Source organism: Sinocyclocheilus anshuiensis, unplaced genomic scaffold, assembly GCF_001515605.1.
Source record: "Sinocyclocheilus anshuiensis isolate Anshui unplaced genomic scaffold, SAMN03320099.WGS_v1.1 scaffold743, whole genome shotgun sequence".
Taxonomy (NCBI): Eukaryota; Metazoa; Chordata; class Actinopteri; order Cypriniformes; family Cyprinidae; genus Sinocyclocheilus; species Sinocyclocheilus anshuiensis.
In genome coordinates, this window is record NW_015552601.1 from 747,205 (window position 1) to 763,008 (window position 15,804).

Here is a 15,804-nt window from a genome sequence, read left to right on the forward strand (position 1 = left end):
ACACACACACACACACACACACACATATATATATATATATGCAAAATATTTTGCATTGAAATAATGAGAATATAGTTGCAAATTGTGCTTAACTGTAATGAAAAAAGTCACAATGCAAAAATAAGCAAAAAACATCCTAATAATAGACTTTTTAAATCCAAAATTCACCCTGCAAGCGTCGTATTTTCAAACTTCTGCTGTATTATTTATTAACTGAATGTTTTATTAATCTATTCAGGTTTTATGACTAGAAAGCTGCTGCAGGTCCTATTTATAGACATGAAAAAATCAAACTGACCCATTTGCCATCCCCCCAGACAACAATAATAACATGTAAAGTCAATATTAGTCTTAACTGAAGTAAATAGGACAAACTGTACTCTGTTCACTCAGATTGAAGAGTTCGCATGACTGCACAAACAAGCTCCTGCTGCCTCTGCTTCCTCCAGACATTTCAGCATCTGTGATGCTTAGAAAACCTCTAAAATAAATATAATAATGGCCACTTAACTGACCATCTGCATGTCATTGAGTTCAGAACTCGACTGTAATTCAGAGACATTTCCTCCTTAATGCAAAAACACTCTGGTGAGGTCAAAATAGATTAGAACTGCTTGTCAAATAGAACATACAGTATGTAAGACTTTCGGTTTTTGCTCATTTATTATGAAAACATTTAGCTTAAACTTTCGAAATTTTGCTTCAAAAATCATTGCCATACGGGCAGTCGATTACATTTATTTTGAATAAAATTAGAAGTTCAAATTCAAATATTTAAGCTGAGCATAAACAGAAAACTTGCAATCAAGTCCTAACAATCACAGTTTTTCCGTGGAAATTTTACTCACCGAGCACTTTTCCCAAGACAATCGATTTGATGGCGTTGAATTCAGTGTCCGATGTTAGATTGAAATATTCCTTTGCATGCTGATCGACCTACAAAAAATGCAAGAAGACAGTTAACATTTTAGGAAAGAGGACAGAAAAAGCTTGGCAGCATCATGTTCATAGCAAGGGCATATTCATCTGCAAGCATTTTAATTCAAACTTATCTTCAAAGCAATTATAAAACAGGCTTGCTGGTTCAAGACCAGAGGAAGTGCTTCGGTCCCGCCGTGTGTTTGCATTCAAAGTGTGCTCATTGCAGAGGTTCAGACTAATTGGTTTGGTCGACAGTTATTGACCAGTGTGTGTCACGCATCAGACCGATTGATATTTCACCTGGACACTCAATATCAAAATGTGATCAAAAACTTGATTTCAAATTCATCAATATATGCATGGCTTGACAAGGGTTTTCTGTTATTTTGATGCATGTTGTAGCCTTTTAGAAAGGGTTCAAAGGAATATTCCTGGAAATTATCAAATTATTTATAGACTACAGCGGTTTAAGGCAAGACACTACAGGTTAACAGGATAAAATTAACTAATAGACATCACCATACTTTCCCCAGGTGATTAATCACACTACATTAAGACAATTATTTTGTATTCAGAAATGTTAAATATGCAAATGATGCATTATCTAAATAAATATGCACTAATTTGAATAAATCTGAGCACTGGGTAAAGCCAAAATTCTTATTTAATTTTGTTGATATGTTAGAGTTAAAGGTTTTTACAAAGGGGATTTGGGATTTCTCTTTTTACCAAGCCATAAATCAGAAAATACTGTCAAAAGGCAGAAAAAAAAAATTCATCATGTTTTTAGAATTAAAATGTTATAAAAATCAATGTGAATGATATCTGAACAAACCCCTCAGTATAAACCTTCAGAATATAGATATGAATAAAACTGTAAATTTTGGTGCATGTACTACAGAAGTGGAGAAACAAACTCATTTTGAGAAAATGTCCCTTAAAGATATATATTGCAATTGAAATCTACAGACGCATTGGTGCATTTCTCGAATCATCCTTAATATTTGCAAAGAAGTACGTGCATTTCTCAAAACAATTTGTACAAACAGCACCACACAATGGATTACCTGCAAAAGCCTGTAACTTACTCAAAATCTTTAGTTCATCTCTCAAAAGCAAGTATTTATGTCAATGAACATATCAGTGCCATCAGAATGAAAAGTCCTTGTGTCATTGTTCACAAACAAGATAGTCAAAATGCTTAGTCATGTTGTCAATATAACAGTGCACTTTGTTAGTATTACCTGATGTAAACTATGGCAACAGTTTGGATGACAGTTACTGTATTGAAATGCAGAAGGCTGCACTTCTTATGTATGTCATATATCCATTTCAAAAGTACAAATTTACACATTATTGTATGTGGGATATTGATTGAAAGAGACTAGATAGGATTCACATTTACACTTTACTAGTGGTCTGACAAAAAAAAACAACACAGTTTTTCTCAGTCGCTTTGGTGCATTTCTCACATCACTATTTACATTTGCACAACAGTTAGTTCAACCTCCACAACATTTAGTCATTTGTGCACATCATAGTAGCAGTTTCTCATTCCTTCGAACAAATTGCAAATGCTTTTGGACATGCATACAGAGCTACTGTTGATTTACCAGGCCAAAGGGGAGGAATTATCCATTGTCAGAATTTGTAACTCTTCTGTTGCCCTCTGTCTATGCTTTCCAATTGAAGGTTCATGAGATGCACCTTTGAGCTATTAAAAAACTGTAAACAAACACTTAAATGTGCATTTTCAATGTTTTGTTTCCACTAGTCTGAAGCAGGGTTATTATAGTTAAATAAACTAGAACCATAAAAAATATTTATGCTACTTGAAATAAAATATGATTACTGAAATAGAATAAAATATAATAAACATAAACTTGTTTTATTTCAGCAACATTTAACTTGACATACTAAAATAACTCAAATATATATTATATACAAGCTGTAAGAATTTGTTATATATATATATATATATATATATATATTACAAAATAGAATTGCAATTCATTATATATTATATAAAATATAATTTATAAAAATTATATACACATATTTAAAAACAACAAAAACTAATAAAATAACGAAAAAACACAACTAAATTGCTAAAACGTTAACGTTTATTAACAAATTCTAAGATCATGCTTTAATGTTAACAAATGAGACCTTACTGTAAAGTGTTACCACAAAAACTATAATAGTATCTCAATGGTACTAAAATAACACTGGTCTGAACACTGACAATTATTTACATTTAGTCATTTAGCAGATGCTTTTATCCAAAGCGACTTACAAATGAGGACATAGCAATCAAAACAAAAGAGCAATGAAAAATCAACAAAAGAGCAACGATATGCAAGTGCTATAACAAGTCTCAATTAACTTAACGCAGTACACGTAGCAAGTTTTAAAAAAAATTATATAATAAATAAAAAGAAAAGATATAGAATAGAAAAAGAATAGATCAAGCTACTGTTAGAAGCCTTTTTTTGCTTTTGTTAATTGTATAATAAATAAAAAGAAAACAAATAGATAGAATACAAAAAGATTAGTTTAAAAGTTAGTTTTTTTTAAAAGAAAACAAGCAGTTAGTAAATGAACAGAGTGCAAGTCTAAAAGGGGCAAGTTTGTAAAAAGAATAGAATTAGAATAGAATTATGGAGGCAAAACAGCCTGAAAACTGATGCTTCTGCCTGTAGTGTCTTGCCTGCAGTGCTGCCAGTTTGAGTCCAGTGTGTTTTTGCAAACACATTTCCCATGGAAATCAACATCATGTCACAGATGCTGTATGTTGAGAATAAGCAGAATGTCCCTTCACTGTGTGCATTTAACAGGCCCCGCTTTGATGATCACAGTACCTGAATACTGAGCGTCTCTGTCAGTCTCTGGACGCTCACGCGGTGCAGCTGCCCGTTGGCCAGATTCCTGCCGCTGGCTCGGAAAACCTCCGCGTCTCTGTTGTGCTGCAGTTTGTACTTGATGTCCAAATGTCCTTTAGAAGAAAGAGCATTGGATTTCTCAACAGGCTTTTATACCGTAAAAAGCCACCGTTTAACCGCAGTCAACATGAACAGGAACATCAACATGCGACAGAAGCCAATGTGTTTCGCAACTACAAAGCTTCATCTTAAGAGGATTAAAACTTTATCCTCTATGAAACAAAACAAGATGCGGAAATAAACGAAAAAACTCATTTTTGCATGCATGCATATCACCTCCGGTGAACTTAATCATTCTTTACAAAGCTAAAACTACTTTTTAACATGTTGTCAAGTAAAAATAAGTGCGTTTTGCACGTGGCAAACATAATATGATGCTAAGTGGCTGCTTGCATGTTTGGTTCTGCACTAACGGATCAGTTGGCTTTTGCTTGCAATTTTTAGGTGAACTGTCCTGTTAATTAATGCATATGGACAGTGAGAAATAAATAACTTCATGCAACAGGAACAGGAAGCTGTCAGAGCAGCCTCTGGGGTTCTGGATTTTCTGCTTAATTGCACTAGCAGGTATTAACGCCACACGCTGTCTGCTGTTTCCTCTCTGTGCAAACCCAGTGTGTCATGACGAGCCAGATCCACAGATTCCTACTGAATTCTGCTGCTGCGGCAGCGTGGGACGCCATGATAATTGGCCTTAACAGCATGCTAAATAAAACAAGACTATATTGGGTAACATACTTTGATGTTTGGTTATGCACTGTTACTTTATATGAACATCCATTCCAAAAAGCTCAACAAGTATCCATGCATTACACTGTGTTCTAACTTATTTTAGAATTATTTACATTCTATAATAATAAAAATAACAACAATAACACATTTAGAATTATTTATATTCTACAATAATAATAATTTATATATATGTATATATAAATTATTATTATTGTAGAATATAAATAATTCTAAATGTGTTATTGTTGTTATTTTTATTATTATAGAATGTAAATAATTCTAAAATAAGTTAGAACACAGTGTAATGCATGGATACTTGTTGAGCTTTTGTGTGTGTGTGTGTATGTTAGTTTTAAGGTTTTGTAATTTTGTTATGCAGATTTGTCAGTTTTATTATTTTTAGTGTTCTTTTAAATATTTCTATTTAGCTTTAGTTTATTGTCGTTTTTTAATTTTTATTTTCAGTTAGTCTGCAAGGTAATATCCCTAATTTTCATTTAAGATTTTTTACTTTTTGTTTTTCATCTACTATGTATGTTTTCGTTCATTACAGCTCTATTTCAACAATTTTTAATAGTTTTAGATTTAGTTAAGAATACCAACTTTGGTTCCAACCAGACATGATGCAATACATTTCCAGCAACAATTAATATTTGTCTAGGTACAATTAAAGCATAACATTGGTACAATTAAAGCATAACATTGGGACAAATATGCAGATTTCCATGAAAAGGTTTTTATTGCATCACAGTGGGCACAGTGATTCAAATAAAACTTCATGAGTGTTTTTGCATGATTCATTAAAAGAATTGGCTCACAAGAGTCAACTTGTCATGTTGTAAAGATGTTTTGCAAAGATGCAATAGAAAGATGTCTTGTATTTTTACGGTCTTTGCATTATTTTGCGGCTAAAATATAGTTTTTAAACGGAGAAGAATGTTTTATTGCACCATGCTTGTTTAAGACTGATTGAAATCAAACTTCATGAATCTTTTTGCATGAAGCGTTAAAAGAATATTTTAATCAAACTACATTGCATGATCTGCAAAGAAGACACAACAGAAAGATATCTTGTAAGTTTACTGCAATATTTCGTTGCTTGCAGCCTGTTTATCTCATCACATTCAAGTCTGCAAACTCACAAATATTTTAGTATTATTGATATACTATAATAATATTTATTAATATTTTGACTGAGGTTTAATTTTTGTATTTTCATTTACATTTTAGTTTAATCTTTTGTAATTTAGTTTTTGTTTTCATGTAAAATAGAATTTTACATTAGAAAACATTTTATTGCATCACGTTTGGTCAGGACACAGTGATTCAAATCAAAGGTCATGTATCATTTTGCATGATTCGTTAAAAGAATTGGCTCAAAAGTGTCAACTGTTAACTCTTGACAGTATTTTTACTGTCTTTGCATTATTTTGTGGCTAAAAATATTTATTGCCTCACGTTTGATAAGAACAGTGATTCAGATCAAAAGTCTTTTTTGCACGATTCATTAAAAGAACTGTCTCAAAAGAATCTTTTAATCATCCTACACTGTATGATTTGTGTAAAAGAGCAATAGAAAGAGATCTCGTATGTTTATTGCATTATTTCATGGCTCTCAGCCAGTTTCTCATCACATTTAATTTTGCAAACGTGCAACTTGACTAAAATATAATTTCCCTTGCAGTGGCAGATTTACAGCGCAGGAAACCGTGAGAAGACGTGTCTCTGATGTCAGGCTGCTGTTTTGGATGAAAGTCGAGCAACTTTTTAAATTACGAGAGCTTCTGAGAAAATGTAGCTCTGAGAATCGGCTTTTGTGGCGTGTGAGATCACAGACGCATGTTTACACGCGCTCATGAATGCATGGCAGTCTCACGAGGGAATATATCCCCCGCCGGCACGCAACAGGCCATTTCTTTCACGGCTTACCCTCTCTCTTGCCGGATTTCAGACAATATAGGAAGTAATTTAGTGCGGCTGGTGTGTTCAGAGATTCCCCAGACTCAAGCTAATCCACCTGAATGTGCTTAGAGAGGAGAATCAGAGCGTTTCAGACCGTTTCTGTTGAGCAGGACGGCGAGGAACTCTCTGTAGTATGAGCTGATGTAAAGCAGCAGCGCCGGCGCTTGGCTCGTCCTGAAGCTCAGCGAAACGTTCTCTCCTCTCAGCGTTAAATCTGAGTAGATGGAGGACGACTGAGCGCTGATGTTCCTGTTCAGCTTGTACGGCTCTTTGAACGTGTACGTGACTGACGTTCCAGGTTTGAAGAAGGCAGAAACGTCTGAAAGAGAGATTAAACGCACTGGGATTAGGATAATGGATATGCATAACTATCATAAGCTGGTGTAAGATCATTGTGTCATATTGACTTATTTTTTTGGACAAAAATATTCTCAAATATTTTTTTTCTGCATCATAAATACATTTTACATGTTTGTTAGACCACAGAATAAGATAATGGCCCCATGAAATCCATTAGATTTTTTTTATGGATTCTGTGTTTTAACACAACTGCGTTTAAATGATTTAAAGGCGTCCTATTATGCTTTTTCACTTTTTAAATTTTAGTCAGTGTGTAGTGTGTATGTTTGGGCATTAAAAAGATCTAGAAAGTTACAAATCTCAAAGTCCACTCCAAAGGGAGATATTTAGTCCTTTTCAATAACTACAGCGAACGGCTCGTTTGGACTACAGCGTTTAGTTTCCGGGCTTTGTGCTATCACAAAGCGGCTCATTAGAATTTCATTACAAATAATTCCCGCCTACAGAAATTCGAATGGTTGGGGGGTGGGGAGGGGCGAGGTTGTGGTTAGAACGCTTGGTTGAGTGAGCGCATCAGACGAGACGACGAAGAAGAAGTGCTGCTGCAGAGTTAGTGCATCAGAGAAAACCAAGAAGAGCTGCTGTGCTGTAGTGTAAAATTTCTGGCACGTCTAGATCAGCGGTTCTCAATTCCAGTCCTCGCGTACCCCCGCTCTGCACATTTTATATGTTTCTCTTATTGCTTCATACGTTTGTTATATTTGACTGTAAGTGCCCTGCGAAGTGGACATTACCGGATATTCCTCCATGATTCCAGTTCGAAGGGAGCGTATATGTTCCATACAAAGGGCATTTAAGTGTGCAAGACGTGAATTTAAATTGTATTTATTTACAGAGATATATTATGTCCCACTTCACGCTTCTCTAGTAAGTTTCGTTTGTGTGTGAAGACGCTGCAGGCAGCGGCGCAGCGCAAATCTGTAAATGAATATTCCGAAGTGAAGTAAACTTCAACGGATTTCCCCTGCTCAGAATCAAGACTTTGTAAAAGAGCATAATAGGACCCCTTTAATAAAATTCATCATCCAAAAATGGTGCCTAATGAAGTGAATTCATAAAACTTTAACAATTTAATCAATCTTTTAAAATGCAAGCAAATGAAAATATAGCAATAAATATAGCAATATACAACAAAATATTTTTATATTACACAATATTTTTTTGTGTCAAAATAAAGTACTATACAATAGTATAGTAAGATATTCCCGTCATAATTTCTTCAAGTCAAGCCAAGACTTTTGGGTGTCAGTAAATTTTATGATTTACTGCAGTTTTTAGCAAATTAAACTGTAAAATGCTCACGAAGTGCAGATCTGGAGAACTATTAAAAGTCATTTTTGTAAAATAAAATAAAACGAAATAAAATGTGATGAAAAATGTAAACTTAAGTGAAAATTAGAACTGTTGATTTGGGAACTAACTGAAATAAGTTGAAGTGAAATTACTAAAAGAAATAAAAATAAAAGTAAATATATAAAAAAAGTAATAAAATGACTAAATCAAATAAAATGACTAAAATTTAAAGTAAAACAAAAATGAAAATATAAAAGATGATAAAAAATATGAATAAATACTATAATAGTATATAAATAATACTAAACACGAAAATAAAAGACATTTGTTAGCAAAATGTCTATTTTTTTTTTGTAAAATATCAATGTGAATATTTTGTTTGTGTATTGTACCTTAGCTTTTACCAAATTACATGCTCGTAAAGTGCGGCTCTGGAGATGTAGTTTATTATAATTTTTGTAGATAGACAGACAGACACAGACAGACAGACAGACAGACAGACAGACAGATAGATAGATAGATAGATAGATAGATAGATGACTGATATTTATTTATTTATTTAAATTTATGTTTAAGGGCAAAAAACAAACAAACAAGACAACAACAACAACAAGGAACCACATTTAGCAAGGAACCAAAGAGAACAGTGTAGTTATTGCTAACTAACTAAAACTATTAACATTTTGGGTAATTGAAATGAAATAAAATTTAAATATTAAATTAACTTAAAATTACAACCAAAAATTTGGAATGTTGCTTCTGAAACTAAATGAAATAAATAAGTTTAAATAAATAAAAACATATTAAAGCAAAATAATTTATAACATATTTATTTTACATAGTGTATTTTGTTTATCAAATAAAATAGGGAAACGCTCATGAAGTGCAGCTGTGGAGATGATGCTATTATTGTCATTATCAATATTGTAAAGGCATTTATTTTTATGAATACTGGTATCAATGCACTGTCCAGCCCTGTTTTTAGGGTGACCCTGATGAGCTTCAGTACCTTTATGGCAGAAGGTGCCGGTGAAGGGCGAGAGGCTGCAGTCGCAGGTGAAGCCGCTGTGATCCTCCACACAGCTGCCGTGATTCTGGCACAGGCCGCCGTAGCTGCTGCAGTGTCCGGGACATCCGGGCGTCACTCCAGGCGTGATCTCCGCCCGCTCCTCCAGATCCAGAGTCTTCCCGTTCAGCTTCAGCGAGCGAATGCAGCCCAGGAAGCCCTTCTGTCTGGACGCCGTTCCTCCTGAAGACGCAAGCACCAGGGGCGCATTAATGCACGGGCTTCAAGGGGCTGAAGCCCAGGGGCCTACACTGGAAAGGGGGCCCACTGGCTGCAGGGAAATTATATTTTTTGAATAATTATTTATATAGGAGTTTGCAGCAGTGACAACAGCGTTCTGTAAACAAACTCAACTTGGGGGTGGCGGGGATGATTTTGAAAACATTTTTTTTCAGAGCAAGGCTTTAAAGTATAATGTTAGTGTAATCTGTTAACAAAGCACATCATAAACCCGTCTTTTTAGGCAAGTACCAGATAATGTGTGTCATGTCACGAAATGTTTTTAATACGACTGAAAAGGTAGGCTATTTAACGTGATCACAATTGAAAAAAAACATTAGGCCGATTAATTATTTAATTTCAATGGTTATTCAAACAACGAATAAATTATATAGGAAAGTGAGCAAAGAACATTTACAGTATCAACGGAGCTTTTTGAAACTCCGAATCAGTTAAACCTTTGCGTCGCAAAATGATTAACTGTTTCAAAGCACTCCAATTGGATCGCGTATCACGAATCATTTGATTCAGATTGAGACTTCAAAGCGCGTATCACGAATCATTTGATTCAGATTGGGAATTCAAAGTGCGTATCGCGAATCATTTGATTCAGATCTGGACTTCAAAGCGCATATTGTGAATCATTTGATTCAGATCGGGACTTCAAAGTGCATATCGTGAATCATTTGATTCAGATCGGGACTTCAAAGCACGTATTGCGAATCATTTGATTCAGATCGGGACTTCAAAGCACGTATTGCGAATAATTTGATTCAGATCTGGACTTCAAAGCGCATATCGCGAATCATTTAATTCAGATCTGGACTTTGGCGCTGTTTGCAGGATGTTTTTTATCCCCACCGGAGATAAAAATAATTCAGCAGAGGCAGGGATGTGTAGACCAGAGGGGGGGAAATCCCCCCGTTCCCCCCGGCAAATCGCACCCTGCCCGTAATAACGTAGTGTTTACTTTATGTAACGGCTATATAATTCTGCTGTTCCACAAGCGCCACCTTGTGGCAAAGAGTGAATTTGCATATTCGCTTATATTCACATTTTATGCAGAACAGTGTTGCGAATGTTAACTGGCATATTAACAAGACAAAAAACAAAATTTGACAAATGATTGTTAGGAAGCTTAAAAAAAAGAAAAAAAAAAAAGGTTTTCTGGGGTCGGGGGGCCTACTGTAACGCTGTAGCCCAGGGGCCTTTGGTTATCTTAAGGCGCCCCTGGCAAGCACAGTTTACTCTGAAAACACACAGCTGTCCAGACTCGGAGAAAAGCACAAAAGCCATTAAATGACAGCAAAGTTCTGAAAGGAAAAGACGTCTTTTATCGCACAGACAGCGTAACCTTCTCGCATGTTGTCAAGGGTTTGAGTCATGGTGGGTGGTTTTGTTCAAAACGTTGACCCTTTTCCCTCCTCTAATGTACTGAATCTGTCAGTCTTTCACAGCCTTTATATGGTAATTGCTTTGGGAAGAATACTGCGTTTTTTTGCATTCTGTTCCTGCAGACGACGAGCTATAAATACAGAAATAATGCGCTCTGCATATATTAGTGTTCAGCGGTTTAGCGCTAATTCGTTTGAGCGAACACGTCGCTGTGCCAGCTGTGCCATATAATCATCTGTGAAATGCTCAACCGAAAGTTGGAAATGCTGTTAAAACTGTTAAAAGTTTTGACATGCAAGTGATGAAACAGGAGACAAATGCAAACGTGTTACCAACTCTACAGGAAACAGATGACTATTATGTTTCTTTATTTTGTCCGATTTTTCGCTTGGACAGAAATCAGAGCAAATGGAAAGTTTTGTTTAAGTCTCCCTCTTAAGTATTTATATGAGATCTTAATGTCTCCAATTATTAATAATTACTCTCAGTACTGTAAAAAAATACTATAATACACTTATAATTCACTTACAGTTTGTGATTGTAATTGTGGTTAATTGTCATTAATATGCAAAAAAAAACCCCTTAATGATCCTAAAATATGCACAAAAAAAAAGTATAATAGAAAACTAAAACTATTAAATTAATTAAAATAATATCAAAATGCAAAATGCAATAATAAATAAATAAATAAATGTAAAAAAATATCTTAATGGTCCTAAAATAGGTCGAAAATATATATTAATAAATTAAAACAGAACAATGTTGTTATTGTTAATAAAACTAAAACTATTAAATTAATTAATTAATAACAAACTGCAAAAAAAAAAATTTTAACAAAATGAAAAAAATTATAATAATACAATAATAATAACAATAATAATAAAATAAAAAAATTCTTAGTGGTCCAAAAATATGCAAAACAAATACATAAATAATCTAAAATTGAACAATGTTGTTATTGTTAACTAAATCTAAAACTATTAAATTAATCAAAATAATATCAAAACAAACAAACAAACAACCAAATAAACTTAATGGTACTAAAATATGCAAATAATAATAATAATTTAAAACAGAAAAGTGTCATCGTTAATTAAAACTAAAACTGTTCAACTAAAACTATTAAAATAGGCCAAAATATATATACATAACTTAAAATAGAACAGTGTTGATACTGTTAATTAATACTAGAACTATTAAAGTATTAAAGTAATTAAAATAATATCAAAATGCAAATCGTTAACTATTTAAAAAAATCAATAATTCTACATTAGTTTTACAGCTCTATACTGTACCGGATGACATCTATTGACGCATGTGTGTTTATTTGTATTTCTCCTAAAGAACTGTTGAAGAAACATCTGTGATGAACGTGATATTTTAGTGGAAATAATAACTGAGATCTCCATGAAGTCTCTGAAAGAGTGACCTGTGAGCCTCATTCGAGTCTGCAGCAGCCTATCAAAGCTGATAACTTGATAAAAAATGACTTTCTTTCTCATGTTATGAGCTGAACAGAATATCTGCAATACTGAGAGCGTCTCCTGGAGTCGAATGACTGATCTGTTTTACCCAGAAGACCTCAGACCTGCATTATAAATGGGCTGAAATGGAGTTCTTCATGGCTAGATGAGCAGACGGCCGCATTTGAACAGTCATGGGAACCGCCAATCCAATTGCTGCAGATGGAGCTGTAAAGATTGAACTATAATCACACTACTTTGCCAACACTTACAGGAAAACTTCAATTCATTCGCGCTGAATTCCTCCAACACACAGACACCTTTCAGATTTGCCAGCTGCTCGGTCAAGGTCAACAGATCTTCAGCTTCACAGAAAGCACTGGCATTGAGAGTCACAGCATCACAGCCTGTTTCAGCCCTTCAGATTCACACCGGGACTGAATCTCATGAAACCTGCTCAGAACTTGTCTCAGATTTCACCCCCCAAAACCAAAAGGACAAGGAAAAAAACCCCATTTTGCATAAAGACCATTTTTTAAACCTTTTTTTTAAACATTATTTTCAGGACTTTTACTTCCAAATGTTCATATTATGAGTTATGATGCATCTGGATGTTATAATTATCATTATTTTTTAATTATTCTAAATACTGTATTTTAAAAAATAATCACAAAGGCAATATAACAAATACAGTGATGTATGAATAACTTTATTAAATAATAATAATAATAATAATGATGTGGTTAATTGTCATTAAAATAATAACAAAATGCAAATACTTTATAGTTTTAAAATATGTAAAGACAAAATAATATAATATATATAACAGTAGTTTTATTTTTAACTAAAAGTAAAACTAATTTGGTAATTGAAATAAAGCTAAAATAAAACATAAATATTAGATGAAAAACAAACCTAAAAAGTACAGCTGGAATAAAATAAATTAAGTAAATATTAAAAACACAAACACTCATAAAAATGACAAAAGCACAACATGATTAAAACAAAAAATTCTAAATACTGTTAAATACTATAATAGTACATAAATAATACTAAAATAACACTGAAATTGAAACATAAAAATATTAATTAGAAATAAAAATATAAAATATTTCTAAGCAAAATTTCCCCTTTAATCGTAATAAATTAATAAATACTATAATAGTAAAAAAAACTAAAATAGACATATAAAAATATAAGATCTTTGAAAGCTGTTATATAGTTATATTAGTATATAAATAATACTACAATAAAACTGAATTAGAAATAAAAAATATTAAAAAAGGAAAAAATAATAAAAAAGTATAGAATATTTGAAAGCAAATTTTCCTTTTTTATTTGTATTTAGTAAAATGTTTTATTTTTTATTTGTGTAAAATATTTTTAAGCAAAATGTCCTATTTGATTATTTGATTTTGGAATGATATATGACACAGTTCTTCTTCGTGAGATTCACACAAAAGGGACAAATGTGACCCTGGAGCACAAAAGCAGTCTTAAGTCGCTGGGGTATATTTGTAGCAATAGCCAACAATACATTGTATGGGTCAAAATTATACATTTTTCTTTTATGCCAAAAATCATTAGGATATTAAGTAAAGATCATGTTCCATGAAGATATTTTGTAAATTTCCTACTGTAAATATATTAAAACTTAATTTTTGATTAGTAATATGCATCGCTAAGAACTTCATTTGAAGAACTTTAAAGATGATTTTCTCAGTATTTAGATTTTTTTTGCACCCTCAGATTCCAGATTTTCAAATAGTTGTATCTCGGCCAAATATTGTCTGATCCTAACAAACCTAAGCTTCTTTATTCAGCTTTCAGATGATGTATACATCTCAATTTCGAAAAACTGACCCTTATAACTGGTTTTGTGGTCCAGGGTCACAAATAATGCCCATCCAAAGCATGATATCAGCGCTGTGACTTCTGAGGATGAACAGACATCATTGATCTGTGAAATGCTCTCCTACCTACAAACAGCTGGCTGTTGAGCTGCAGATGAATGTGTCCGTCAGCGGGGGCTTTCTGAACGACGCCGGGATGATGGTCCACATACAGTGAGGCCTCCTTTACGTTCCTCTCGGCTCTCACGTGATGCCAGCGCTCGTCGTTGAGAGCCGCCGGCATCTCCGCCTTCACCTCCAGAGGACCGTTCCCCACGTCGAACGAGAAGAGCACTCGAGTCGGAGCTGGAAACACAAACACGTTTGATGGATGTTCAGACTGATATTTGGCTGATGTTCGGATCCAGTTAATAAGACGCAACTGTTGAAGAGAAATGAGAAATGAGATGCATTCCAGTGAAATCTGTTGTGTGGCAGATGATGTTTGATGGTTTGAGAAAAACACCAGGAGAACGTCTAAAACAACTTCTAATGATAATGAAATGAGTGAGAAAACAGCTGACAGATCCATTCAGCTGCTCTAAACAGGAGAAGAGCATCATGCTGATGAACAGCATCATCTATAGAACTAAAAACCTGCAGGAGAGAGAAATCTCGCACCAAATCTCTTTAAGATCTTAACTGCTTCTCTGAGGAACCAGATGTTTCTGCTGAGGAAAATATGAACTCAATATGAACTCATCGAATCCTTCATCAAAGGATCTGAGCTACTTCTACATTCAATACATTCATTCAGAAGATCACAGACTTGTTCGGGAGCCCTTTTTATTAAGCAGCCTTTATTGACCAGCAACCACATAGCAACTCACGTTTTCTTCAGAAACTGTAAAAATCTAGAGAATTAAAATTAAAACTGAAAACACAAATATAAAAACTAATTAAACATATGCATAAGCACTATAATAGCATATGAATAATTCTAAAATACCGCTGATCTAAAAATATAAATAATAAAAATATTAAATATTTGAAAGAAAAAAATATTTCTAAAAATGTAAAATTAAAACTGAAATTATATAAAAAAAGCTAATACAAAATATTAATAAATACTTGAATAGTATAAATATAATGGTAAAATAACACTGATATAAAAATAGACATAATAAAAATATTAAAAGTTTGTAAACTAAATCTTACTAAAATTTAAAAAACAATTAAAAAAAAAACAATTGAATTCTTTTAATTAAAAAATTAAAACTGGAAATTTAAAAAGTAATTCAGAATATAAGTAAATATAACAGAATATCATCAATACTTAAATAACAGTGAAATAAAAATAGAAAAAAATAAAAATATTAAATATTTGTAAAAATCTTACTAATACTTTAAAATTAGAATGAAAAGTGAATATATTAAAATTAAAGCTAATTTAAAAATATTTATAAATAGTATATACTATACATCTACTACAATTAATATTAAAATAACACTCAAATAACAAAATCTAAAAATAAAAGACAGAAAATGTTTTGAAATTAAAAAAATATATAATAATTTAAAAATAAGTTTTTAAAATATTTTAAGCAAAATAGCCCTTA

The 15,804-nt window shown here is 32.9% G+C and overlaps 1 protein-coding gene across 1 annotated transcript in view; it reads right to left on the bottom strand.

Annotated features, from left to right (window-relative positions):
- LOC107665762 (contactin-associated protein-like 4) overlaps positions 1 to 15,804 on the bottom strand; it is a 75,375-nt gene that overhangs the window by 13,094 nt on the left and 46,477 nt on the right. Inside the window, exons 11-15 of the mRNA XM_016456772.1 lie at positions 14,333 to 14,551; positions 9,220 to 9,459; positions 6,652 to 6,876; positions 3,783 to 3,916; positions 849 to 936 (exon numbers count right to left, since the gene is read on the bottom strand). Of these exons, the coding sequence (XP_016312258.1) occupies positions 849 to 936; positions 3,783 to 3,916; positions 6,652 to 6,876; positions 9,220 to 9,459; positions 14,333 to 14,551 (906 nt within the window). The remainder of the gene's footprint in view (positions 1 to 848; positions 937 to 3,782; positions 3,917 to 6,651; positions 6,877 to 9,219; positions 9,460 to 14,332; positions 14,552 to 15,804) is intronic.